The 23,648-nt window shown below is 68.2% G+C and overlaps 6 protein-coding genes across 9 annotated transcripts; 4 read left to right on the plus strand and 2 right to left on the minus strand.

Annotated features, from left to right (window-relative positions):
* Positions 1–56: 56 nt before the first annotated feature.
* Positions 57–2,298, minus strand: RPUSD3 (RNA pseudouridine synthase D3). 2 transcript variants are annotated; one of them, XM_054076831.1, is made up of 9 exons: positions 2,206–2,298; positions 1,419–1,486; positions 1,303–1,347; positions 1,129–1,225; positions 941–1,048; positions 787–871; positions 593–719; positions 383–522; positions 57–313 (listed from the first exon to the last, which is right to left on the minus strand). In XM_054076831.1, exons 1-9 carry the CDS (start codon positions 2,268–2,270, stop codon positions 143–145), a joined length of 906 nt encoding a protein of 301 aa, XP_053932806.1. In that variant the 5' UTR covers positions 2,271–2,298; the 3' UTR covers positions 57–142. The 2 variants fall into 2 exon arrangements, with proteins under 2 accessions (XP_053932806.1, XP_053932805.1); XM_054076830.1 differs by lacking the exon at positions 2,206–2,298 and having other exon boundaries at positions 1,419–1,633.
* A 135-nt stretch (positions 2,299–2,433) lies between these two features.
* Positions 2,434–3,744, plus strand: JAGN1 (jagunal homolog 1). The gene is made up of 3 exons (XM_054076832.1): positions 2,434–2,499; positions 2,855–2,952; positions 3,044–3,744. Exons 2-3 carry the CDS (start codon positions 2,864–2,866, stop codon positions 3,504–3,506), a joined length of 552 nt encoding a protein of 183 aa, XP_053932807.1. The 5' UTR covers positions 2,434–2,499; positions 2,855–2,863; the 3' UTR covers positions 3,507–3,744.
* On the plus strand, positions 3,716–8,619 carry IL17RE (interleukin 17 receptor E). Its single transcript, XM_054076865.1, has 16 exons — positions 3,716–3,925; positions 3,972–4,059; positions 4,905–5,060; positions 5,134–5,240; positions 5,319–5,442; positions 5,515–5,654; positions 5,733–5,801; positions 5,914–5,980; positions 6,062–6,249; positions 6,406–6,453; positions 6,552–6,597; positions 6,716–6,864; positions 6,943–7,011; positions 7,091–7,142; positions 7,216–7,317; positions 7,474–8,619. The coding sequence occupies exons 1-16, from the start codon at positions 3,716–3,718 to the stop codon at positions 8,076–8,078; spliced, it is 2,220 nt and encodes a 739-aa protein (XP_053932840.1). The 3' UTR covers positions 8,079–8,619.
* Positions 8,620–8,783: 164 nt separating this feature from the next.
* On the plus strand, positions 8,784–13,930 carry IL17RC (interleukin 17 receptor C). Its single transcript, XM_054076867.1, is given in 19 exon segments — positions 8,784–8,848; positions 9,077–9,139; positions 9,141–9,306; positions 9,371–9,392; positions 9,918–10,282; positions 10,469–10,580; positions 10,650–10,694; positions 10,833–10,972; positions 11,178–11,237; positions 11,374–11,428; positions 11,521–11,705; positions 11,785–11,835; positions 11,908–11,953; positions 12,059–12,171; positions 12,250–12,318; positions 12,388–12,445; positions 12,591–12,686; positions 12,767–12,805; positions 13,321–13,930. Coding segments are annotated over 19 exon segments (2,346 nt in total). The 3' UTR covers positions 13,917–13,930.
* An 839-nt stretch (positions 13,931–14,769) lies between these two features.
* On the plus strand, positions 14,770–18,631 carry CRELD1 (cysteine rich with EGF like domains 1). Of its 2 annotated transcripts, XM_054076710.1 has the most exons (10): positions 14,770–14,940; positions 16,026–16,108; positions 16,193–16,303; positions 16,377–16,468; positions 16,579–16,755; positions 16,880–16,975; positions 17,070–17,153; positions 17,285–17,380; positions 17,463–17,606; positions 17,704–18,631. In XM_054076710.1, exons 1-10 carry the CDS (start codon positions 14,806–14,808, stop codon positions 17,922–17,924), a joined length of 1,239 nt encoding a protein of 412 aa, XP_053932685.1. In that variant the 5' UTR covers positions 14,770–14,805; the 3' UTR covers positions 17,925–18,631. The 2 variants fall into 2 exon arrangements, with proteins under 2 accessions (XP_053932685.1, XP_053932686.1); XM_054076711.1 differs by lacking the exon at positions 16,880–16,975.
* Positions 18,632–18,703: 72 nt separating this feature from the next.
* On the minus strand, positions 18,704–23,621 carry PRRT3 (proline rich transmembrane protein 3). 2 transcript variants are annotated; one of them, XM_054076741.1, is made up of 4 exons: positions 23,161–23,621; positions 21,301–22,433; positions 21,075–21,215; positions 18,704–20,648 (listed from the first exon to the last, which is right to left on the minus strand). In XM_054076741.1, exons 2-4 carry the CDS (start codon positions 22,412–22,414, stop codon positions 18,892–18,894), a joined length of 3,012 nt encoding a protein of 1,003 aa, XP_053932716.1. In that variant the 5' UTR covers positions 22,415–22,433; positions 23,161–23,621; the 3' UTR covers positions 18,704–18,891. The 2 variants fall into 2 exon arrangements, with proteins under 2 accessions (XP_053932716.1, XP_053932717.1); XM_054076742.1 differs by lacking the exon at positions 23,161–23,621 and having other exon boundaries at positions 21,301–22,859.
* Between the last annotated feature and the right edge of the window lie 27 nt (positions 23,622–23,648).

Here is a 23,648-nt window from a genome sequence, read left to right on the forward strand (position 1 = left end):
GGTGGTGCCCCCACAGTGCTGTGGGGAGGAGGGGATGTGTCCTGTGTGTGTCGAGAAAAGAAACGGGCACTGAGCCACCCACGGCAGGTGGGGATTTAATCGGATGGCAGAGGGTAGTGGGGCAAGGGTCCCCCCGCAGGTGCTAGGGCTCTGGCAGCCCCAAGCAGCGCAGGGTGTGCAGGAAAGGGGGTGGCAAGGGGGCACAGAGTGGACCCTGGGGCAGCTCCAGCCGCTGCAGGTGGATGTGGAGTGGGAGGCGGCGGAGCCGCTGTGCGGAGAGCCCCAGCCGTGCCATCAGCTCCTCATCCAGCACCTGCAAGGAGGAGGGCGGCTCAGTGGGGTCACTGGGGGATGCACTGAGCCCCCAACCCCGGCCACCTACCTGTGTGCGGGCTGGGGCAGCCTCGGGGGGCAGGAGGAAGGGCACCCCCAGCACCCTACCAACGCAGGATGAGTGCTTGTGGTCGCCCAGGGCAGGGCACAGCAGCAGCGTCAGGTGCACCGGAAGCTGTTCTGGGAATGCTGGGGAGACACGAGGGAGCTGGGACCATGCTGGTAGCAGGGGGACACAGTGGGTGTTGGGGATACTCACCTGTTTTGGGCTGGAGCTGGAGAAGGGCGCAGCCCCCTGCGGCACCCAGCACTCGGTAACGTGTCAGGGTGTTCTTTACCTCCTTCCTGGCCAGGCTGCGGCGCCCCGGCACTGGCACCGGCACCACCTGCGGGGGACAGCCCTCAGCACCCCCAGGGCTACCCCCTGCGCCCCTAACCCCTGTACCCCCTTACCATGGCAGTGTCACCCTGCTGCTGCCAGCGCAGCCCGGCACGGATCTCTCCCTCTGCCTCCGCCGGGACTCCCACGGTGACAGCGCTGCAGCAAGATGGGGTCAGGAGGGGACAGGGTCCCCCCCGAGAGCACAGCGGGGTCCTGGGGACTCACCAGTATGTGGCAGGGTACTGGCCTCTCCGGCGAGCTTTGCTGAAGAACTGCTGGAGCTGCTCTGTGGTGCGGTGGCAGCTGGACAGGAGGACGAGGCCAGAACACTCCCTGCAGGATGCGGAAGCTCTGAGCCCTGGAGTGGGACGCTGGCACCCCCTGACCTCCACTCTGGGACCCCCAAACTGTACCTGGTGGGAGCCTTCACCACGTGGAGCTCTGCAGGGAGGCCCAGGCGTCGTCTCAGTGCTGGCAGCAGGGCCACCAGGCTCAGCTCCCCGGAACACCCTGGAATGGGGGGTGTCAGCACGCGCTGGGACCCCCCCCAGCTGACACTCCCCCCCAGTGTCCTGTCCCTTACTCACCCTGGACGGACAGGCCAGGCGGCTTGCTCAGCGACAGCAGGGCTCCTGGCGAGGGGACCCCTGGTCAGGATGCGGCCACCCCTGCAGCATCTGCCCAGCACCCCCCGCCCCAGTACCTTCCTGGTGCACCACGGAAGCCTCCAGCAGCCTCAGCGTCTCCTCGGGGCCCAGCGGCCGCCCCCATCTGCAGAGGAGGGAGTGGGCAGGAGGCACGGATGGGACCTGTGTGGGACTCCCCCAGCCACCGACACCCCCACCCTGTGTGTCTCCACACCCCACACACGCGCACCCACATCTGACCCACATCCCTGCCCTGCTCCCTCCAACACGTGCCCCTGCACCCACAGCCCCTCCGCACCCACGCACGTGCCCCCACACCTGTCCATGCACCCTTACAGGTCCCCACTGCCACCTATAACCTCTTTGCCCCACACATTCCAACTCCCATCCCTTCTCAGCCCCAAGTGTGTCCCTACTCCCACCCATAACCACTCTGCCACACGCACCCCCACTCCCACCCACCCCCTCTCCAGCCCGTGCGTGTCCCCACTCCCTCTCTGCCTCATGCATCCCCACTCTCACTCATAAACCCTCTGCCTCATACATGCCCACTCCCATCCAATCCCTCTCTGCCCCACGCGTGCCCCCACTCTTCACTCGCCCCTCTCTGCCCCACGCATCCCTACTCCCAGCCGTAACTACCCTGCCCCACACATCCCCACTCGCACCCCTTCTGTACCCCACACGTGTCCCCACTCCCACCCAATCCCCCTCTGCCCCGCGCATCCCCACTCCCACACATAACCCCCGCCCCACACACCCCCAATCTCTCCTCCCCGCCCCCCAATCCCCATCCTCTCTGCCCCACGTGACTCCACCCCCACGTTACCCCCCCCCACTGACCCCCAAGCGCGCGCCCCCTGCCCCGCGCGCCCCAGCACTCGCGCAGCAACCACCCCGCCCGCCATAGCTGCGTTTGCGCCTGCGCGGAGGCGGTGCCGGGGGGAGACACACCCCCCCCCGCCTCGCCGCCGCGGCCATAGAGATGAGCCTCCGGGCGCGCAGAGCGGGGCCCCCTAGGCGGTCAGAGGCGGTGGCTGCGGCAATAGATAAGCGGAAGCGCGGGCAGAGCGTCTCGCTGGCAGGTGGGGAGCGGCGGGCCGGGCCGGCGGGGAGGGGTCCCCGGGGGTGTCACCGGTGGGGGAGATCGGGAGGCTGGCCCGGGGAGCGGGCGGGACTGGGCGGTCCCGGGAAGGGGGTCCCGGGGCTGTCACCGGGGGAGGGAAACCCGGGGTGGTCCTTGGGGGACGGGCGGTCACGGGAAAGGGGTCCCGGGGCTGTCACTGGCGGGCGGGCGGTGACGGGAAGGGGATCCCGCGGCTGTCACTGAGGGAGGGAGGCCCGGGGTGGTCTTAGGGGGGCGGTCGGTCATGGGAAGGGGGTCCTGGGGCTATCACCGGGGGAGGGAGGCCTGGGGCGGTAGGCGGGACGGGGGCTGCCCCGGGGAGCCGGGGGGCAGGGCCCGCTCCCACCTAACGCTGTGCCCTCCCAGGATAGCACCATGGCCTCCCGCGGGGGTCCCCGTGCCGCCGGCACCGACGGCAGTGACTTCCAGCACCGGGAGCGCGTGGCCTCACACTACCAGATGAGGTGAGTGTCCCGCCACTGTGAGGACCCGGTGCCTCCTGGGGGCGGCCGCGTCCCCCTCTAGCAGGCCCTGACAGCCACCCTCTCTCCTCAGTGTGACCCTCAAGTCGGAGATCAAGAAGCTGATCTACACACACGTCATCATCTGGCTGCTGCTGATGGCCCAGATGTGCGTGGGACACCTCAAGCTGCTGCCCCACGACCAGGTGGCCATGCCCTACCAGTGGGAGTACCCCTACCTGCTCAGCATCCTGCCCTCCCTCATGGGCCTCCTCTCCTTCCCCCGCAACAACATCAGCTACCTGGTGCTCTCCATGATCAGCACCGGCCTCTTCTCAGTGGCTCCTCTCATCTATGGGGCCATGGAGATGTTTCCCATGGCGCAGCAGCTCTACCGTCACGGCAAAGCTTACCGCTTCATCTTCGGCTTCTCGGCTGTCTCTGTCATGTACCTGGTGGTGGTGGTGGCTGCTCAAGTGCACGGCTGGCAGCTCTATTACAGCAAGAAACTGCTGGACTCCTGGTTCACCAGCACGCAGGAGAAGAAGAAGAAATGAGCGAGGCTGGATGTGCTCCGGGAGGGCTGGAGCTCCGCAGCCGGGCCCTGTGGGGTGGCGCTGGCGCAGCTCCGGTGGGTCCCTGAGGACCAACCTGCGTGTCTGAGCGTAGCCGCGGCTTCGTGCTCACATTGTCGGGGGGGCAGTGGGGGGTCCCCGCTGCGCCCCACCGCGGGCTGCGGGTGCCCCTTTCCTCCGCCTGTCGCTCTATGGAAATAAAGCGCCCTCTCGGCTCCCACGCGTGTCTGCGCCGCAGGAAGCGCTGCCTGGTTACGGGGCGGGGGGGGCGGCGGGGCCGCACGTGCCGGCGGAGGAATGCGGCGGGGCCGGCCCGGGGCGGGGCGGGGAGCGGCGGCTCGGCCATGGGGCGCCTGGTGCTGCTGCTGCTGCTCCTGCTGCCGCCGCTGCCCGGGGCCACCGTCAGCCGCCTCCGGGTCTCCGCCAACTTCGTGAGCGCCGGGGTAGTGGGGTGAGGCGGCGGGGAGGGATGGCGGTGGACGGGCGGGGCCTCGCTCATCCCCGTCTCTTTGCTTGCAGGAGTGTCGGGCCACCGGTGAGTAGCGGCGGGGTCGCGGGCGGGTGCAGGCTCCCGGTGTGCGGGGCTCCTCCTGGTCCCCGGGTCTCCTGGCTCCTGCTGGGATCGGAAGGATGCTGACCACCCCCCACCCATCTCGGCCGCGACTACCGGATCCTGGAGGGTGGGGAGACTCCCCGGCTGCGGGACGCGGGGCTTCCCCTCCCCGGGACTCTTGGTTCCCGGGGCTTCCCCTGGCTTCTCCTTCCTGAGACTCACGGTCCCCGGACCTCCCCGTGTTCATGGTTCTACCCGCCCAGGGCTCCCGGTCCTCAGGGCTCCCGGTGTGCAGGGCTCCCCCGCCCGGGGCTCCCGGTGTGCAGGGTTCCCCCACCTGGGGCGCCTGGTCCCCGTGGTTCCCGGTGTGCATGGCTCCATCCGCCCAGGGCTCTGTCACTGGGACTCCCGGTGTGCAGGGCTCCCCCTTCCGTGGGATCCCGGTGTGCAGGGCTCTCTGCGCCCGGGAGCCCCGGGTGGGGGAGCCCTGCACACCGAGAGCCCCAGCCCCCGGTCCCCAGGCTGCCGGTGTGCAGGGCTTTCCCAGCCCCTGTCTTCCCCCGTGCCGGCCGGTGTGCAGGGCTTCCCCCATCCGGATCTCCCGGTTCCCGTGCTTCCCGATGTGTACAGCTTACACGCCCGGGGCTCCCGGTCCCCGAGGCTCCTAATGTGCAGGGCTCCTCTCCGTCCCCGTGCTTCTCGGTGTGCGGGGCTCCCCCATCCGGATGTCCCGTTCCCCGGGACTCCCGGTGTGCAGGGCTCCTGCCGTTCCCCGGGGCTCCCGGTGCGAGGATCCCGGGGCATGGCCGCCGCTCTCTGCCCCGCAGCCTCCCGCTGGCTGAGCCGCCCCCGGTGCCGCCGCCCGCCCCACCCGGTGTCGCCGCTGGAGCCGCCCGCGCTGTCGCTGGTCCCGGCGCGGCTGTGCCCGCCCTCTCAGCGCTGCCAGCCCTGCCTGCGGGTGCACCTGGCCCTCCCGGCCGCAGGTACGGGCACTCTTGATAGGGCGGGGGTCTCGTCCTCCCACCCGTGCCCGCTCCCCACGCCCGTTTCTCGCAGGGCTCGACGGGGTCCGTGGGCTGCAGCTCAACTTCTTGGAGCTGGGCACCAACCGGGCCGGCTGGCTGCAGGTGTGGCGGCGTCACCGGGTGCCGGGTGGCTCGCCGGTGAGTGTGGGGTGGGATGTGGGGTGAGGGGCACGTGCCCAAGCCGTGGGCATCCCGCTCACCTCCTGCTCCCCGTAGTGGCAGGTGCAGTTCGACTGCTTCCCGGTGGAGAGTGGGCAGAAGGTCCTCGTCTCTGTCCGCACCATCCCTGACCGGGGCTTGGCCATCAGCCGCAGCCACTTGGTCACTGCCGAGCAGCCCGGTGAGTCTGGGAGGGACCCTTCGGGTGTCCCAGGGGGCTGCTGGCACCGTCTGACCCCTGCCTGCTCCGTAGGACCCGTCTTCACCCACACCTGGGTCCCCGAGACACGAGCTATTGAGGTGTGGGTGCCCGAGGGTCCTGCCCTGCTGGTGCGGCTGTGCCACCAGCTCGCCCTGGAGTGCGAGGAGCTGCCTCCTCCCTTCCACCAGCAGGTAACGGCTGTGCCACCCAGCCACCCCCATAGCCAGGGCGCTGCTCCCCGCCAGCTGACCCTGCCTCCTTGCCTGCAGGTGCTGGTGCCAGGGGGCCACCGTGTCTCGCTGCCATATGAGTTCCTGGTGCCCTGCCTATGCATTGAGGTGTGTCAATGTCCCCTGCAGTTGCCGAGCTCCTCTCTCTGCCCATTCAGTGAGGGTAGGCAGGAGGGATGGGGCCACATCCTGCCCTGATCACCCCGCTCTGCTCCCTCAGGCCTCCCATCCCCAGCACGACAGCCTGCGCAGCAAGCGCTGCCCATTCCGTGACCAGCCGGCCACCTGTGAGTGCCCCTGGGGAGGGGAGCCGGGTCACAGGGGTCCCCCCAGCCACCAACCCACCTTCCTGACCCAGTGTCCTGCAGATGGCCCTGAGCTGTGGTCCTCAGTGCGCTTCCACGACTACAGTGCCAGCAGCAAGGACCAGATGGCAATGGTGCTGAGCGCCAGCTGCCCCCTGCACCCCCGGGCCACCCTGTGCTGGAGGGAGACAGCAACTGAGACTTTGCCCTGCCATGACATCGTCAACTCCACAGCCAGCGAAGAGGAGCAGGTGAGGAGCTCTGGGGTCCCATGGGGCACCAGCCTGGAGGGTCCGTGCCCCTGGCTGTGGGAGCTGCTGGACCCCTAAGTCCAGGGTGGTGATGGGTGCTGGGGTGCCTGTGGGCTGTGTGAGTTGGGACAGTGATGTGCTTTCTGCTCATACCAGGTGTACACGCTGGACAAGGTGGATGTGCACCCCCAGCTCTGCTTTCGGGTAAGTGCCCATGGGTGGGTGGGCACCACCTGGGAAGGGGCTGGGGGGCAGCGATGGGCAATGGCAGCTCATCTGCTGCTGGTCTCCACTCCCCTCAGTTCTCCTATGGGAACAGCAGCCATGTGGAGTGTCCCCACCGGCCAGGTGAGTCCCATGGGTTGGGGGCACCCCTTGGGCTGAGCACAGCCGTGCATTAGGGTCTGTTGCACCCCTCATCCTCTCAGGCATCCTGTGATCCCCTCTCTCTCTCTGGCGGCCACAGAGACCACCTGGAATGTCTCAGTGAGTGTATGGGGGCTGCAGCTGCACCTGCGCCTCATCTCCAGTGTCCCCGCGGCCTTCAGCGCAGCCCTCTGCCAGCGCCGGGGTGGGCAGTGTGAGCCCGAGGCCCCGCTCTACACCGTCACACAGGTGAGGGACATGGAGCTGAGGGGGACATAGGGTGGCAGGGACTCTGAGCCACGCTGAACCTGTCCTTGTGCTTTGCAGACAGAGGGCTCCGCGCCGGGGGAGCTGGCGCTGCTGCTGCCGATGCAGGCACTGGGCAGCTGTGTGCTGGTAAGGTGACCCCTGAGCCAGCACCCGCAGCGGGGGGGGACCCCCAACCTGCCTCCCCCTCACCCAGCCCCTTCCCCAGGTGTGGCGCTCAGACGTGCGCTTCGCCAGGAAGCAGCTGCTCTGCCCCGACGGTGAGTGGGGGTCTTGGGGGGCCGCGGAGGGTGATGGGAGTGGGGGATGCCCCCCTCACTGCCCCTCTCCCAGTCTCCCGCAGGCACTTTGGGCTGCTGGGGCTGGCGCTGGCGCTGGTGCTGGTGGTGACCGTGCTGCTCCTCAACTGCCGTGGCGCCTGGAAGCCAGCTGATGGTGAGGGGCACCCTGGGGGACTGCGGGATGGAGGGGCAGTGGCCATAGCGGCCGTGAGGCTGGAGTGCCAGGAGGTGCCATCTCCCTGGGTGTGGTGGGTGCTGGGATGCCCTTAGGGGTTGCCAGGGGTCTGTCACTATCCCCTCCATCCTGCAGGTGCTGCAGGTGGGCGCCCTGTGCTGCTGCTGTACTCACCAGACTCGGAGGAGCACCTGGGGCTCGTCTGCGCCCTGGCTGAGCGGCTGCGTGCGAGGCTGGGCTGCGACGTGCGCCTGGACCTGTGGGAAGCAGGTGGTGTGGGGCAGGCGGGCGTCGTGCCCTGGCTCTACGCCCAGCGGGGCCATGTGGGCCGCCAGCACGGCACCGTCCTTCTCCTCTGGAGTCGGGGCAGCACTCGGCTCTTCCGCCGGTGGCGGCTGGGGGTGGCTGCTGGCGTTGCCAGGGATGCCCACGACATCTTTGGGGCTGCCATGGCTTGCTTGCATGGAGAGCTGGGCTCAGCGCGTCGTGGCGGTGGCTGGGTGCTGGCTTACTTCAGCCGGCTCTGCAGCCCCCGCGATGTTCCCCGACCCCTTCGGCCCCTGCCCACATACCGCCTGCCCCAGCAGCTGCCCGGGCTGCTGGGTGCCCTACGGGGCAGCCCCCCAGCTCCCCGCCGCTGCCGGGGCAGGACACGGGGACCCCTGCACCGGCTATTGGAGATGACGACCAGGGAGGGTCACCACCAGCCCCGGGCCCCCAGGGTGGCTGCTGGCACCTGAGGGCTTGTGCCAAGGCTGAGCCGAGCATTGCTGTGGGGCTGGTGGGGCTGGGTGCAGCCCCCCAGTGGGGAGCCCCGTCACGGAGATGTAGGGCTGGGCTGAGCGTGGCAACCATGGCAGCAGAAGAGGTGCCCGCAAGGTGCCCTGGGCAGTGACTGTGTGTGCCATGGGGCCCGAGCAGGGCTGGCCCTGGCCAGAAGACATGCTGTGGGGCCAGAGGACATGCTGTGGGGCCAGGGACATGCTGTGGGGCCAGGGTGCGTGTCCAGCTGGGCTCCTGGGGTCAGGAGCAGAGGCGCTGCCCGGGCAGGGGCAGCTTTATCTCCACACAGGGACCTGCTTCAGAGGAGAGCTGGGACCCCAGGGAAGCCACTTGGGATGCAGCAGCCGGGTGAGGTGCTGGAGCAGCAGTGGAAGAAGCTGGGCAGTCAGGGGGGCTCCCTGTCCTGCCCAGAGCCTGGAGGGTTATGGGGGCTGGGTGCTGGGCACAGCCTCGCTGCGCCCACGCTGTCAGCGGGACCTTGTCCGTGGTGGGAGCAATAAAGGCACTGTTTCACTCTGCCCGCCGTCTGTCTGCTGTGCCGGGGGGATTGGCTGGTGCCCCACGGGGGTGGGGACCTGTGTCACAGGTGGCAAAGGGATGCACAAGTGGGGTGCAGCCTGTCCTGCCCCATTCCACAGCTGCTGCTGGCTCCCAGGGGCACCATGTCTGTCCCGGAGCAGCTGTCACCCTATCCCCCGTGGTGCCACCCTGTGTCACGGGTGGTGAGGTAATGGGATGCAGCCCATCCCTCAGCTGCTGCAGCTCCCAGTGTCACCGTGTCCGTCCTGGAGCAAGTGTCACTCTGTGTCACGGGTGGCAAGGAGATGGGGTGCAGCCTGTCCCCTCCTGTCCCGCAGCCACTGCCGGCTCCGGGGGTACCGTGTCCGCACCGTGGGGCAGGTGCCACCCTGTCCCTGTGTCACGGGTGGCGATGCGATGTGCAAGTGGGGTGCAGTCCCGGTGCCGGCGGGTGCGGGAGCGGCGCGGGAGGCCCCTCCCCGGGGCGGTCGCAGCGCCGGGCCGGGTGTCCGGGATCGGATCAGGAAGCGGGAGCGGCGGCGGGGCCCGGGAGCCGGGAGCGGGCGGCCCGGCATGGGCGCCGCGGGGCTGGCGCTGCTGGCGCTGCTGCTGGCGGCGGCGGGCGGGGACCGCGGGGACCCCCGCGACACCCTGCTCTGCTCGCAGGTGGGTCCGTGTCTGCGTCTCGGCCAGCGGCGCCCGGCACCCCGCTCACCCCTGCCTCCGCCAGGGCCTCGCCTGCCACCTCCTCGGTAAGTGTCCTGCGTGGGAAAGTGTCCCCTCCTGATTCAGTGTCCCCTCCTGATTCAGTGTCCCCTCCCGTGTCTGTGTCCCTTGCCTGGTTAAGTGTCCCTTCCTGGGTAAATGCCCCTGCCTGGGTCAGTGTCCCCAGCTGGGTTAATGTCCCTGCCTAGTTAAGTGTCCCCTCCTGGGTAAGTAAGTGTCCTGTCCTGGGTGGGTGGGGAAGTTGGAAATAGACAATCTTTAAGTTCCCTTCCAACCCAAACCATTCTGTGATTCTATAACTCGCCCCCTCCTGGGTTAAGTGTCCCATCCTGGTTAACTGTCCCTTCCTGGGTAAGTGTCCCATCCTGGTTAACTGTCCCTTCCTGGGTAAGTGGAGGGGTTGGAAATAGATGATCTTTAAGGTCCATTCCAACCCAAACCATTCTATGATTCTGTAAGTGTCCCCTCCTGGGAAAGTGCCACTGCCAGTGTCCCCAGCTCACGCAGGGTATGGGACCTCACACCCACCTTCACCCTTCCTCTTCCCATAGACACCGATGTGCTCTGCGGGCTGGAGCCGCTGGAGCCCGGCCACGGGCTGGCCCTGGCTCGGCTGCGCCTGCAGCCTGCGCTGCGCTGTGCCGGGCCCATGGACTGCTCGCCCTGTCTGGAGGCTCACCTGCACCTGGCCCTGCCACCCGGCACCGGCGAGCCCCACCACGCTGTGCCATCAGGCCACCCCGGGACAGAAGATGGCACTGACGGAGGGCAGCGGTCACTGGTGGATGAGGCTGCCTCATCCCAGCCCAACATCACCGGGCTCCTGCTGCTCTCCGGGCACGCGTACGCCTCCTCCCGCTGTGTGGCCGTGGAGGTGTGGGCACCACTGGCCCCTACGCTACCCGGCCAACCCTTGGTATGTAGGTGTGGGGTGCCAGGGATGGGTGTACCGACAGTCCCTGGGCACCACGGTGCGTGGGGATGTGGGTGCTGGCACTGGTGTATCTCTGTGGCATGGTGGCCCTGTGCCCTGTGCACCGAGGAGGCGGGTGTTGGTGGTGCCGATGCCTCGCCACAGCGCAGTGGTGGTTTTCCTGCCCAGGGTTGGGTGACCTTCCGGTGCTTCGAGGCGCCGCTGGGCTCTGAGCTCCGCGTCACAGCGTACACCAACTCACGTGGCCGCCGGAGACTGAGCCGGCGGCAGCGGGTGCCAGGTGAGCCTCCGGCATGCCCTGCCACAGTGGCCCCTGTCCCTCCTGCCCGCTGACCCCCTGTCCCCACAGACTGCTCGTGGCCTGCGGCACAGTCTGCTGTCCCCCAGTGCCAAGGTAAGTGCTGGTGTCCCCTGGCTGTGGCAGCGCTGGGACCCCCCACCTTGGCACATGCCCCCTGGGGAGCACTGGGTGGTGGGTGCTGGGGAGAGGGTGACCCGCGGGGTGCCGCGCCCTGAGCCACCTCCGGCACAGTGCCCAAGCTGCAGATCTCCCCGGGGCTGAACGAGGTGGTCGTGGAGGTGCAAGGCGCTGCGACGGAGCACAGCTACACCCTCCGGCTCTACCACAACCAGAGCCACGGTGCTGGTGGGCCAGGGCGTGCGGTAACCGCAGTGAGTATGAACCCCTTCCCTGACCCCGTGCCTTGGCTGGGCTCTGGCCACTGCCCCCCACCCTCTGGGAAGCCACGTCTGTGTTACAGGCAGGGCATCATGAGAGGGTCCCCCCAGAGTGGGTCCCTCCGTGCAGGGGGACTGGGGTGACCCTGCTGGGGGGTGATTTGCCATGGGGTGACCCACGTCTGGTTCCTGGCAATAGAGCGGCCCCATGAACTACAGCTTGCCAGCCGAGGAGGTGCTGCCCTGCCTCTGCCTGCAGGTGGGCACCTCGTGGGGCACGGCTGGGGTGGCCAAGCTGTCACCAAAGCACAGGGACTCTGGGTTCCTTTCAGTATCCTGGGGGGGGTAGTTCTCTCATGGTCATCCTTTTGTCCTTCTCTCTCTACCCTTCTCAGGTCTGGCTGGAGACCCAGGACCCACTGCGGGCCAGCCTGTGCCCCTTCTCCCATGGTACCCATGCTGTGGGGCTGAGGCAGGCTGGGACACGGGGGGACCTGAGGGAACGCCACACAGGGTGAGACCCCTCTCCCTTGCCACCGCAGATGCTGAGGCCTGGGAGCGGCTGTGGGCGCGCAGCCAGCTGATCTTGCATGCCGAAGGGCAGGCACTGACCTGCTCCCTCTCGGCCCCCTGTGACCTCCCGGCTGAGCTGGTGCCCTGCTGGCAGCCGGCACCCACTGGACCCTGCCAAGCCCTGCCTGGCCTGCAGCAGCCCGCTGTGGGGCAGGTGAGTGGGGCTCCATGGGGCACTGGGGGCATGGGGAAGGAAGCAGGTAGCGCTGATGGAGCATCCCTTCCACCCACAGGGACCCCAGGAGTTTAGGGGGCTGCAGCCACACCCCAGCATCTGCGTTCAGGTAGGATGCTCCTCTGCCCCATGGCTGCCCCACAGGTGGCCCCAGGCACTGCTAACCTACTCTCTGGGGCAGGTGCGCAGTGGTGGGCAAGTCCGGCTGACACAGTGCCTGCGGGACCGTGAGTACTGCTGGGGCGGGAGGGCAGGGGCAGCCCAGGGGTCTGGGGGTGAGCATCCCCTGGCCTCTCCTCGCTGCCCTTCCCAGCCCTCTGGTGCGTCCCCAGGAGCCCTGCCTGGCCACACTGATGACCTCCTGCTGCTGGAGCATGGGGGGAACACTTCGCTGTGTGCCCTGGAGCGGGGCACCTGCACGCCCCTTGCCAGCTTCGACAGAGTGGTAAGGGGCAGGGACCCCCGTGTCCTGGCAGTGGTGGCACCATCGGAACAGCGGCCTCACCCCCTGCTGCCGTTGCAGGGAGCTGGGCACCCTGGGCTACTGGAAGAGGAGTTGTGCAGGGATGTGGCGATGGGGCGGTGCAGACAGGTCAGTGTGGGCAGATGGTGGGCAGCTGGCATGGACCAGGCAGCGTGTGACATGTCCCCATCCCCACAGATCTGGCACCCTGAGAATGGCACTGAGGTCACGCTCTGGGCTTGTCCCCTGCATAAGTGTGAGTGTTCCCAGCCATGCCAGGGGAAAGGGGGTCCAGTGTGGGGCTGAGGGAGGGCACCTGCCCTGTGGAGCCACTGGGCATGTGCTGGGGACCCTCTGTGAGTGCTGGGGGCCCTCGGTGGATGCTGACCCCTGCCCCACAGACCTGCGCACCCGCTGGGCACTGGTGTGGATGGGGGTGCTGCTGGGAGCTGCCTGCCTCATCCTCCTACTCCTGCTGAAGAAAGAGGATGCAAAAGGTGAGCAGTGCCTGCCTGGGAGCTGTGCCCAGCCCAGGACCCAACCCGGGACCCCAACTCACTGCCTCTCCTCCCCACAGGCTGGCTGAAGACCCTGAGGGCTGACTATGGCTCCGAGGGTGAGTGTGGGGCAAGCCTGGGGTCTGGAGGGGGGGGGCAGGCATGTCTATCTTTCCTACAAGGATCAGAGCGAAGTAAGGGTCCCTGCTTGCTTCCCACCACGGCTGCCCCATAGCATCAATAGGGGTGGAGGGAGACAGAGTAGAGGGTGGGAACTCTATTGGAGGGTCCCAGCCTGCCTCCTGCTGTGACTATCCTTAGAGCGGGTAAGGGGATTGAGGGAGTGAACAAAGGGTGGGTCCCCGATCAGTGGTGGTCTCAGCTTGCTTCCCGCCATGGCTGTCCTTTACCTTGGGTACAGGGGGTGCTGCAGGGCTTGGGGACAGAGCCAGGGGATGGGTCGCCCCATTGTGGGTGGTCCCAGCCTGCTTCCCACTGTGGTTGCCCCATAGGGTGGGTAGAACGGTGCGGCAAGGGGTGGTCCCCCCATTATGGGTGGTCCCCACTGCGTCCCACAATGGGGTGGGTACAGGGTTCCTCGGAGGGGTTCAAATGCTGACAGTCCTTCCCCCAGGCCCGCTGCGAGGCCGACGGGCGCTGCTGGTGCACGCAGCGGAGCCGGCAGCAGAGCGGGCAGCATGTGCCTTGATGGCAGCCCTGCGCCCGCTGGGGCTGGCGGTGGTGGCAGCCCCGGGCGGTGGCAGTGGGGTGGCAGCGTGGGGGCCGCTGCCCTGGCTGCACGCCCATCATCGCCGAGCACTGCGCGAGGGTGACACCATCATCCTCCTCCTCTCCCCGTCGGCTGTGGCGGCTACAAGCCGGTGGGATGCCAGGGCCAGAGCCGTGCCGGGGGCCAGGGACGCTGAAAGCATCGCTGGCCCCCGGCATGGCCCTAGCCCTGATGATGTCCCTACGGTAGCACCCTGTGAGGTGTTTGCGGCAGCTCTGTCCTGTGCCATGCCAGTGCTGGCAGCAGGCAATGGGCGCTATGTGGTGGCTCGGCTAGAGGCCTTGGTGCCAGCGGTGCCACCAGCACTGTGGGCAGCCCCTGCCTTTGCGCTGCCCAGCGAGACGGCGGGGTTCCTGCGGGCGCTGGCGGGACCGGGTCAGTGGCCGGAGCCGTACGTGGCAGCGGTGGCTGAGGGGCTGCGGCGGGCGCTGGGGGAATAAAGTGGTAATGGTACCTTTGCCAAGGATGCGTCCAGTCCCTGTGGTGGTGGTGGAGAATGGGAGAGATTGGTGAGGGGTGATAGGGAGTAAGGGGAGGTTGGACAGCAGGAACGGGGGGTGTGAGCTGGGGGTGGTTTCAGGGGGTGAAGGGGAACTGGGCTGGTTTGGTTGGAGGGTGGGTGGGCAACTGGGACAGTTCTGGTAGGGTGATGGGGAACTGGGCTGGTTCAGGGGCAGATGAGGAGAAACTGGGCAGATTTGGGGGCTGAGGGGGAACTAGAGCAGCCCGTGGAGTATAAGAGGGAACTGCACGAGTTAGGGGGTGATGAGGGGGAAATGGAAAAGTTCAGGTAGAGTGATGGGGTACTGGATCAGTTTGGGAGGATAAACAGGAACTGAAGCAGTTCAGTGGGGAGATAAGGGGCAACTGGAGCAGCTTGGGGGATGAAATGGAACTGGACCAGTTCAGGTAGGGAATGAAGGCGAACTGGACCAGTTTGTCGGGAGTGGGGGAAGGTGTCCTGGGTTGGCTGAGCGCGCAGGGGGCGGGGCTTATCGGGACTCGGATTGGCTGAATGTCCGGGGCGGGGCCAGAGAGAGTGCTGATTGGCTGGGTGCATGGGGCGGGGCCATAAGGCGGTGCTGATTGGCTGGATGCAGGGGGCGGGGCCACATGCAGTGCTGATTGGCTGTGGACAGAGGGGGCGGAGCCAGGAGGCGGTGCTGATTGGCTGGACACGGAGGGGGCGGGTCCCATTGGGCGGTGCTTATTGGCTGGGCACAGAGGGGGCGGGTCCCGTTGGGCGGTGCGGATTGGCTGTTGGCGCGGGGCCTTCGCTCGGCCATTGGCGGGGGCGGTGCGCGCTGAGTCAGCGGCGCGGGGCGGAGGATGGCGGCGCGGCGCGGGGGGGGCGCCCTGCTGGCCGCGCTGCTCGGGGGGGCTCTGCTGGCCGCCGCACACCCGGACCGCGACGGCGCCGAGCCCTGCCGAGCCTGCCGCAGCCTGGCCGACAGCTTCAGCAGGGTGCGGGGACGGCGGGGGGGCATGGGTGGGGGGACACGGGTGGCGGGACACGGGTGGCGGGTAAGGGGACACTGGCGACGGAGACACGGGTGGCGAAGGGGGGACACGGGTGACAGGCGGGGGACAAGGTGGCAGGCAGTGAGGGCATGGGTGATGGGCAGGGGGACGCTGGTGGTGATGGGGGACATGGGTGGCAGGCGGGGGGGTGACAGGTGGGGGGACATGGTTGGCAGGCAAGGGGACACGGGCGATAGGGACACAGGTGGCGCGAGGGGACAACGAGTGTCAGGTAGGTACATGGGTGACAGGTGCGGAGAACATGGGTGGCAGGTGGGAGGGGTGGCAGATGGGGGACACAGGTGGCAGGCAAGGGGACACGGACAATGGGGACACAGATGCGTGGGACATGGGTGACAGACGGGGGACAAGGATGTCAGGCGGTGAGGACATGAGTGACGAGCAGGGGGACACAGGTGGCGATGGGGAATGAGGGTGGCAGGTGGGGGGGACACGGGTGACAGGCAGAGGATTGCGGGTGTCAAGCAGGGCGGACATGAGTGGTGGGGGGAGTGTGGGTGGCAGGCAGGGGGACACAGGTGGCAGGCAGGGGGATGCTAGTGACAGGCAGGGGGACACCACTGATAGGCATGGGACACGGGTGGCAGGGGGCACATGGGTGACAGGCAGGGGGACACCATTGATAGGTATGGGACATGGGTGATGGGAGGAAACATGGGTGGCAGGCAGGGAGGAACAAGGGTGACACATGAGGGGGACACAGCCTGTGGGGCTTGGGGTGGCCTGACGCAGGGGGGGTGGCTCCTGGGTAGGGTGGTGTGGCTGGTGGGGGTGCGCAGGGAGCACAAACTGTAGGGGACAAGTTGGTGACAGTGCCCAGGGTGGGTGGCCTAGGAGGACATTGGAGAGGTAGGGGGCGTCCTGCGGGAGAGTGGCAGGTCAGGGTCCCTGGGGTGATTTGGGGTCACTGTGGGAAGGAAAGACAGTCCAGTGGAGACCCTACAGGGATCCTACAGGGGTTATTGGGAGTCACACACCTGTACTGCCTCCCCCCAATGCCTGCCCAGGGCCTGGAGCGAACGGAGCATGAAGGCTTCGGTGGGGGCAACACAGCCTGGGAGGAGGAGAAGCTGTCCAAGTACCAGCACAGGTGGGTGTCCCCTAGCCAGGGAATTGGGGGGAGCAAAGCTGCCCCAGTGGGACACATCTCCACCCTGACCCCCTGTCACCACAGCGAGACCCGTCTGCTGGAGGTGCTGGAGGGTGTCTGCACCCCTTCTGACTTCGCCTGCCACCAGCTGCTGGAGCGGAGCGAGGAACACATAGAGCAGTGGTGGTTCCACGAGTGAGTGTGGGGACAGGGACGTGGGGGGACGAGGATGGCAGTGGGCCGAATGCTGTATCCCCCTTCTCCCCAGGCGGCAGCAGCATCCTGATTTCTTCCAATGGCTGTGCATGGACCGGCTGGAGCTGTGCTGCCCGCCTGGCACCTATGGCTCTGACTGCCGGCGTGAGTAGCTGCGGTGCTCGTGGGGTGCTCGTGGGGTGCTGGAAGGTCCGGAAGGGCCCTCTGGCATGCCCCAAACCCGGCTGCCAGCCGGCTGGTCTCTCCCCGTGCAGCCTGTGCTGGTGGGCCCCAGCAGCCCTGCAGCGGCAATGGGCGATGCGATGGCGATGGCACACGCCGTGGCACTGGCCTGTGTGTCTGCAGCCCAGGCTATGGTGGCCCCTTCTGTGCCGAGTGTGGTGATGGCTACTACGAGGCCTCGCGGAACAAGAGCCACCTGATATGTGCTGGTAGGTAGAGAGCCGGGCTGGTGAGGAGGGGGTGTGCAGTTGGGTGTCTGCCCTAATGCCACCTGCACTGGGTGCAGGCAGTTCTGCCCTACCCGCACCCATGCCTGCTCTCCCGTGCCCACAGAGTGCTACCGGGCATGTGGGCGCTGCACGGGGCCAGAAGACTCCAGCTGCCTTCGCTGCAAGAGGGGCTGGATGCTGCACGAGCACCGCTGCATCGGTGAGGGCTGGGGGGACAGCAGACGCTTTCAGGGCTGTTTGTGACGGTGTCCCAGGAGCTGGGGCTCAGCAGGACCACCCTTGCTCTCCCCCAGACATTGATGAGTGCGGCACGGAGATGGCACACTGCCGAGCCAACCAGTTCTGTGTCAACACGGAGGGCTCCTATGAGTGCCGAGGTCAGGCGGAGGAGGATGGGGTTCTGTATGAGCAGCTCCCCCTTGCTCGGGGATTCCCCCCTGCCCAGGCTGCCCCTGGCTGGGCCGGGAGGGGTCTCGGGCAGTGATCCCAGCTTCTCTCCCCATGGCAGACTGCTCCACAGCCTGCATCGGCTGCATGGGGGCCGGGCCAGCTCGCTGCAAGAAATGCAACAAGGGCTACTGGCGGGATGGAGCCAAGTGCCTGGGTGAGTGGTTTCCACAGGCGAGGGTCAGCTCTGCCCCCTCCCCACAGCCTGAGCCATGTCCAAGCTCTGCCTCCCCTCGCAGATGTGGATGAGTGTGCCAGTGCCGAGGAGCCGGTGTGCACGGGGGTGCAGGAAGTGTGTGAGAACACGGAGGGCAGCTACCGGTGTGTCTGCGCCAGTGGCCACGTCCGGCGGGATGGGCAGTGCGTGGAGGACAAGCCCCCTGGTATGGCCTGATGTGACGGGTATTTTGGGCTGCGGGCAAGGGGCGTGGGGGGCTCTGCCCCCCTGGCCGTGCCCTTCCATGGGCGCTGTCCTTGCAGATGCCCCAGAGAAGGGCTTCTTTGATGATGTGACGGACGACGAGGTGGTGGTGCTGCAGCAGATGTTCTTTGGTGTGATGATCTGCGCCCTCGCCACGCTGGCGGCCAAGGGTGACATGGTCTTCACTGCCATCTTCATCGGTGCCGTGGCCGCCATGGCTGGCTACTGGCTCTCTGACCGCAGTGACCGCGTCCTCGATGGCTTCATGAAGGGCAGATAGCTCTGGGGCTGCCAGGTGTGGCCTGGGAGGGCGTAGGTTCAACCCAGGGTGTGAGACTGCCCCCCCAGCAGGGGCTGCTGAGGCCAAGTCCTGCGTGCAGTGCTGTGCCGTGCATGCGTCCCCCAGCCCCGTTAGTGCAGGGTCTCACCACCTCCCCAGGAGAACAAGGTGGGGTGCCTGGTCCCCAGGGAGCTCCTGCACCGCTCCCTCTGGCCAGTGTGGCAGCGAGGGGGGGACACAGCATGCTGCCCCAGCCCCTTGTGCTCTGGAGGACAGGCCCAGCACCGTGGCAGGTTGGGGAGTGCTCTGGCACTGCCAGATGCCGGGATGGTGATGCTGTCACAGCTCGGCCGTGCTGCATGACCAGTGAGTGTCTCCCAGGCTGGGCTTGCTGGTGTGTCCTCATAAGACTGTTCCCTGTGGGGCAGTGGGGGCTGGGTCCCCCCTCTGCCCTGCACCTTAGGACTGGGAGAGTTGCCCCTACACTCCTTCCTCCCCCCATCTCTGTGCAGAGCCCATCTCTCCCCTCCCGGGCTGGGGGGGCTGGGGGCTCCTGCAGGGCAGCGGGGCAGGGGCTGCTCCCCGGCTGTCGTGCTGGCAGCAGGGGGCACTGCCAGATGCATGAGCGTGGCCGTTGCATTTGTCCGTGGTTTGTCCATCGGGGTGTGCTCATCTGTCCGTGTGTCCATATCTCAGGAAATAAAGCTCTGCACACCTAACATGGCTGCTTGGGGAAGGGGGCTGGGGTGGGGCTGGGGGTGCTGCTGCCCACTGCCACCTCTGCACGCCAACAGGGCTACCTCCCAACATAAAACTTTATTTCTCTGGTTTGGCACAAACGGAGCTGCCCAGTCCAGCTCCTCCCTCCTTCCCTGCTTTGCAGGGGTGCAGGATCCGGCCCCCAGACCCCACTGCCGGGCTCATCCCCTGCGCCCCCAATCTCTGCCCATTCTTGCAGCTCCCCAGCTCAGAGCTCGATGGTGTCACTGGAGAGGCTGCGGGTGTCCGTCGCCTTTCCAAGAGCTGGGAAGCTGCGGGGGCCCTCGCGCTCCCAGCTGGGGGGCACGGCGGGCACCAGGAGGGGGGCACGGCTGGGTGCTTCATCCAGGGGCAGGCTGTCGGGCGAGGAGAGCCCATGGCGCCAGGGGTTCCAGCTGATCTTCAGTGAGCTGCTGTCCAGTGAGCTGGCTGAGGCGGTGACGGTGACGGTGATGGTGCCGGGGGGCTGCCGGGGGCCAGGCAGCTCGGTCAGCGAGCTGCACCGCACCATGCGCCCCAGGCGTGGGGTCTCAGCAGGGGCCAGGGAGCTGTGCAGTGAGGTGCCAGAGCCACGTCGGGGCTGGCTGAAGAGGCTGTCGTGCAGAAGGTGCCGGCGGCAGAGTGCCTGGTCGATGCTGCGGCGCAAGTTGATGGGTGACGGCGGGCGGAAGACCAGTTCTCCCAGCGACGGGGACGAACCCTGCTCAAAGGCAGCACAGGAGCGGGCAACCACCGCATTGGGGCACTTGGGGCTGAGCCCCGGCATTCCGGCAGCGGCCGCCCAGGCCTCGTTGCTGTCCTTGAGTGCCCGCAGGGGCAGCTGCTCCGCTGGGTTGCGAATGAGGCTCTTGGAGATGTCGTTGGTAGGTGCCCGCTCTGGGCCGCTGCCGCCAGTGCTGCTGCCGGCCCAGTCGTAGCAGTTGTTGGGGTACTCGGGCACCTCAGCTTTGCGGCTGGTGCAGAAGTACCGCAGCGCCTTGGCCCAGCAGGAGTGGCTGGTGGGGCTGCGGCGGCGGCACCGGCAGCACAGCAGCTCGGCAGCCGCTGCCAGCAGTGCCAGTACCATGCCCAGCTCGCCGACCCGCAGCCAGAGCTGTGCTGCCCAGCCAGGCCGGGAGAATCGCCTGGGGGTGCCCAGGACGCCCCGCAGCCACAGCGCGCTGTAGAGCTGCAGGCCGCACACTGGCAGCCCCAACACCGCTGCTGCCAGCAACGCCCAAGCCCCCCGCCGCAGCCCCGGCCTCTCACCGCCCCCCGGCCCTTGCCGGGGTGCCCGCAGCACCCGCCAGCACCCCCAGAGCCCCCCCAACAGCAGCAGGGACCCAGCCCCGCAGCCCAGCGCCTGCAGCCCTAGCGCGGCATTGGAGCCCAGCCGGGGGGGCAGCAGGTCTGCGCCCCCCAGCACCCCACTCTGCAGGGCGGCAGCAGCCCCCAGCGCCGGCAGCCCCCGGAGCCGCCCCGGCAGCAGCCGGAGCTGGGCCAGGCGCTGGAGCCGCTGGAGCAGGAGGGCGAAGGTGCTGAGCAGCAGGGGAAAGGGGGTCGTGCTGAGCAGCAGCAGCGCCCGGGGGGGCAGACGGCCCCGCGCCCCATAGGGGTCCAGCAGCAGGAAGGTGGCCCGCAGCAGGCAGGCAGCCAGCAGCAGGCTGTGGGCCCCTAAAACATGGGGCAGGTGCGGAGGACGCAGGGTGGCCGCCCCTACCAGCCCAGCCAGGCAGCCCAGTGCCAGCAGCAGGAAGACGGCGGCCACCCCATAGACATGGCCATCCCAGGCGAAGCCCAGCTGGCGCCGCAGCTCGGCCCACCGCAGCCCTGTGGCGTTGGCCCCTGGTGCCGGGGAGGGCTGGCTAGGTTGTGGCTGCCGCGTGGATGGATGCCGGGGAGCTGGCAGCGTTGTTAGCCCTGCTATCCGCCATGTGGCCGAGGGGGCTGCAGGACCATGAGGTGGGGGCTGCGTCCCTGGGGTATCTGCGGGCAGGAAGGAGAGGGGTGGTCAATGGGGATCTGAGGGACACCACACACTGGCTTGGTGACACCCACCCCCCACCTGCAGCCCACGGCCAGGATGCATCAGCCGCAGCACTGCAGCAGGAGATGCCCTGGCACCTCCCTGGGGGGCTCTGGCAGGACCCAGGGTACAGGGATTGGCATGGACCTGGGCACATCCCTGACCCCCCCCAGGGAAGATGCCACCCGCTGGGCATTTAGCACTAATCTCAGAGTAGATTAGGGACATCGCCAGGCACAATCCTGATTGAAGGTGTCACTGCATCCAGCTGTGTGGCCCAAGATAGCTGCCATCTCCCCTGCCAGCCCTGATGCCCCAAGGATGGGCTCCCATGACATTCCCCACTGGGGACCAACTCGATGGGCTTGGCTGTGGCCCAGTGTCACCTGAGTGCTTGGTCCTGCCCGTCCCTCTGGTGGGATGTGGTGTTGGCTGTGGGATGGCCTCGGAGGCATTTGGGGTTCTCACAGGGCCCACAGCACCCCGGACCCGCTGCGGGGAGCCGACGTCCTCCTCGGGCAGCAGCCCTGCAAGAGAGGGCAGAGCCAGGTGGTGGCACCTGCAGGGGCTCAAGTCCCCACCAGGGAGACCCCACGCTGCGCTGGCTCCTACCTGTGCCAGGGGTGCCAGGAAGGGCCGTGCTGGAGGCAGGCAGTGACGTGGGACTGGTGCCAAAGGCAGCCCCCGGGGCAGGCTGGGGTCCCTGCTGCCCCGTTGGCCTGGGGTTCATGTGTGTTGCACCCCCAGGGCTGGTGGTGGCATGGCCAAATGGAGCCCTCCGGGTGCTGCGTTGGTGGGCTGGGAGCACCCGGGTCCAGGGCTCAGCCAGCCTCCAGGACGGGGCTGTGGGAGGCAGCCGTGATGCAGAGCTGGGCAGAGCTGGGGAAGGGCTGGGGGGCTTCTCCAGGTCCCCCTGTCTGCCCTCCAGCTGCACAGAGCTGTGGGTGGCATGGGGACCCCGGGCTGGCCCTGTGCCCATGGGCTGGGGGACAAGGACAGTGCCCAGGGGGACCAGCTGGCTGCTGGCTGGAATGAGCTGTGTCCCCTGGGGGATGCCCAGGGCTGTCGTGGGTCCTCCCACCGCTGGCTGTCCCCAGGTGTGGGCATCCACTGTCCCCAGCCCCGTCCCTGCTGCTGGCGTGGGGGTCAGGGCGATGGTGGACACGGTTGGCTGAAGGCTGGGGGTGGCACTCTGCCCAGCCAGGGATGGTCCCTTCCCTTCCCAGGATGGCCCCGTGGAGCCTGGCCCCGTGTCCGAGGGCACCTCGGGGCCTGGTGTCCCCAGCGCAGCGCTGTGGGGCAGCCAGGTCTGTCCCTGGGGGCTGTCCTGGCCTCTGGCCTCGTGTCCTTGCCAGGCGATGAGCGTCTCCTCTGCCACGGCCACAGTCGTGTCACGGTCCCGCCAGGCCCTGGTGCCAGCGCCTGCCCCTTTGCTTTCCATCTCCAGGGGTGGCCCGGTGGCATCCCCTGCCCTCAGCAGTGGGGACCAGCGCACGGGGCTGCCCCCGCCCCAGCGCTCGCTCCCGAAGTCCCCAGCGCCACTTGGGTCCCCCGACGCCTCCCAAGCCAGGGATGGGCCAGGCCACTGTCCCCAGGCAGGGCTGTGCAGGGGCTCCCTGCCCCGCTGCAGGGTCCCACCTGGGGACACCGTCAGTATCCCCTGGGCCTCGGCGGGGACCCCGGCAGCCAGGAGCAGCCCCCAGGTGACGAGCTGTGCTGTGGCCATGGTGCGCGCCCGGCTGGCCCTGCGGGGACAGAGGGCTCGGTGAGCCAGGAGTCAGGGTGGCTGCTGGGGGGCTCACACCACCGGCCATGGGGGTGCCGAGCCCACGGAAACCGCTGCCCCGGGAGAGAGACAGCAGCTGGGCTGCCCCTGGGCCCTGCTCCCACCCGCCACCATCCCTGCTGTCCCTGCTGCCAGTGGTCCCATTCCCAGCTTTCCTCTCCCCAGTGTCCCCCGTGCTCGCAGTCCCCGTCCTGGTATCCCCGGTCGTGGTGGTCCTTGGTGCTTAGTGATCCCTACCCCCACCATCCCCGGTGTGGCCTGCCTGCTGTCCCCTCCCCGCTGTCCCCTCTCCGGTGTCTCCTCCCCGGTGTCGCCTCCCTGATGTTCCATTCCCGGTGCTCCATCCCTGATGTCCATCCCTGTTGTCCCCTCCCCTGTGTCTCCATCCCCGCTGCTCCATCCCCGGTGTCTCCATCCCCGGTGTCTCCATCCCCTCCGTCCCCTCCCCGGTGCCCCCTCCCCGGTGCCTTCATCCCCAGTGCCTCCATCCCCGCTGTCCCCTCCCCGGTGCCCCCCGCCCCGGCGCTCCCGGTTCTCCTTGCCGCGTCCCCGCACCCGCGGCTCAGCCCAGCCGGGCCCGCACCGGGCCGGCACCGACAGGCTGCGGAGTGGAGCGGGGCCGCCGCATCCCGCCCTGTACCCGGTGCCGGTGCCCCCTCCCGCCGCCCCTCGGTCCCCCCGCTGACCTGCCGGTGCCGGTGCCGGTGCCGGTGCCGGTGCGGGTGCAGGTGCGGGCCGGGCTCTGCGGCGAGGCGGGCGGCGGGCGGGCACGCGCCGCGGGAACCCGCCCGCACCGTGGGGGGGCCCGGAGGGGCACCGGGACCGGCCCCGCCGGGCGGGGGGAAAGCGGCGGGACACGGCTCGGTGGCGGGCAGAGCGCCCCCCCCCCCGCGCCCCCGGGAAAGCCCCCCCAGTGCCGGCGGCTGTGGAATCCGGGCGACCTGGCAGGGACCGGGCAGGGCTGCGGGTGGCCCGGGCATCCCCCGGTCCCTCCTCCCGCCCCGCACCGGCACTCGCGGGGCCGCGGGGTCTGCCAAGGTGTAGGGAATTAGCTAATGAGCTTCATCGCCCTGCTGGAGAGCTGCCGGGGCTCGGGCTGGCGCTGGCATGGCCGTGGCACCACAGAGTTACACCGGCTCAGTGCTGTACCCTGAGTGGCTGTCACACGGTGATG

Source organism: Cuculus canorus, chromosome 11, assembly GCF_017976375.1.
Source record: "Cuculus canorus isolate bCucCan1 chromosome 11, bCucCan1.pri, whole genome shotgun sequence".
In the NCBI taxonomy this organism is placed as follows: Eukaryota; Metazoa; Chordata; class Aves; order Cuculiformes; family Cuculidae; genus Cuculus; species Cuculus canorus.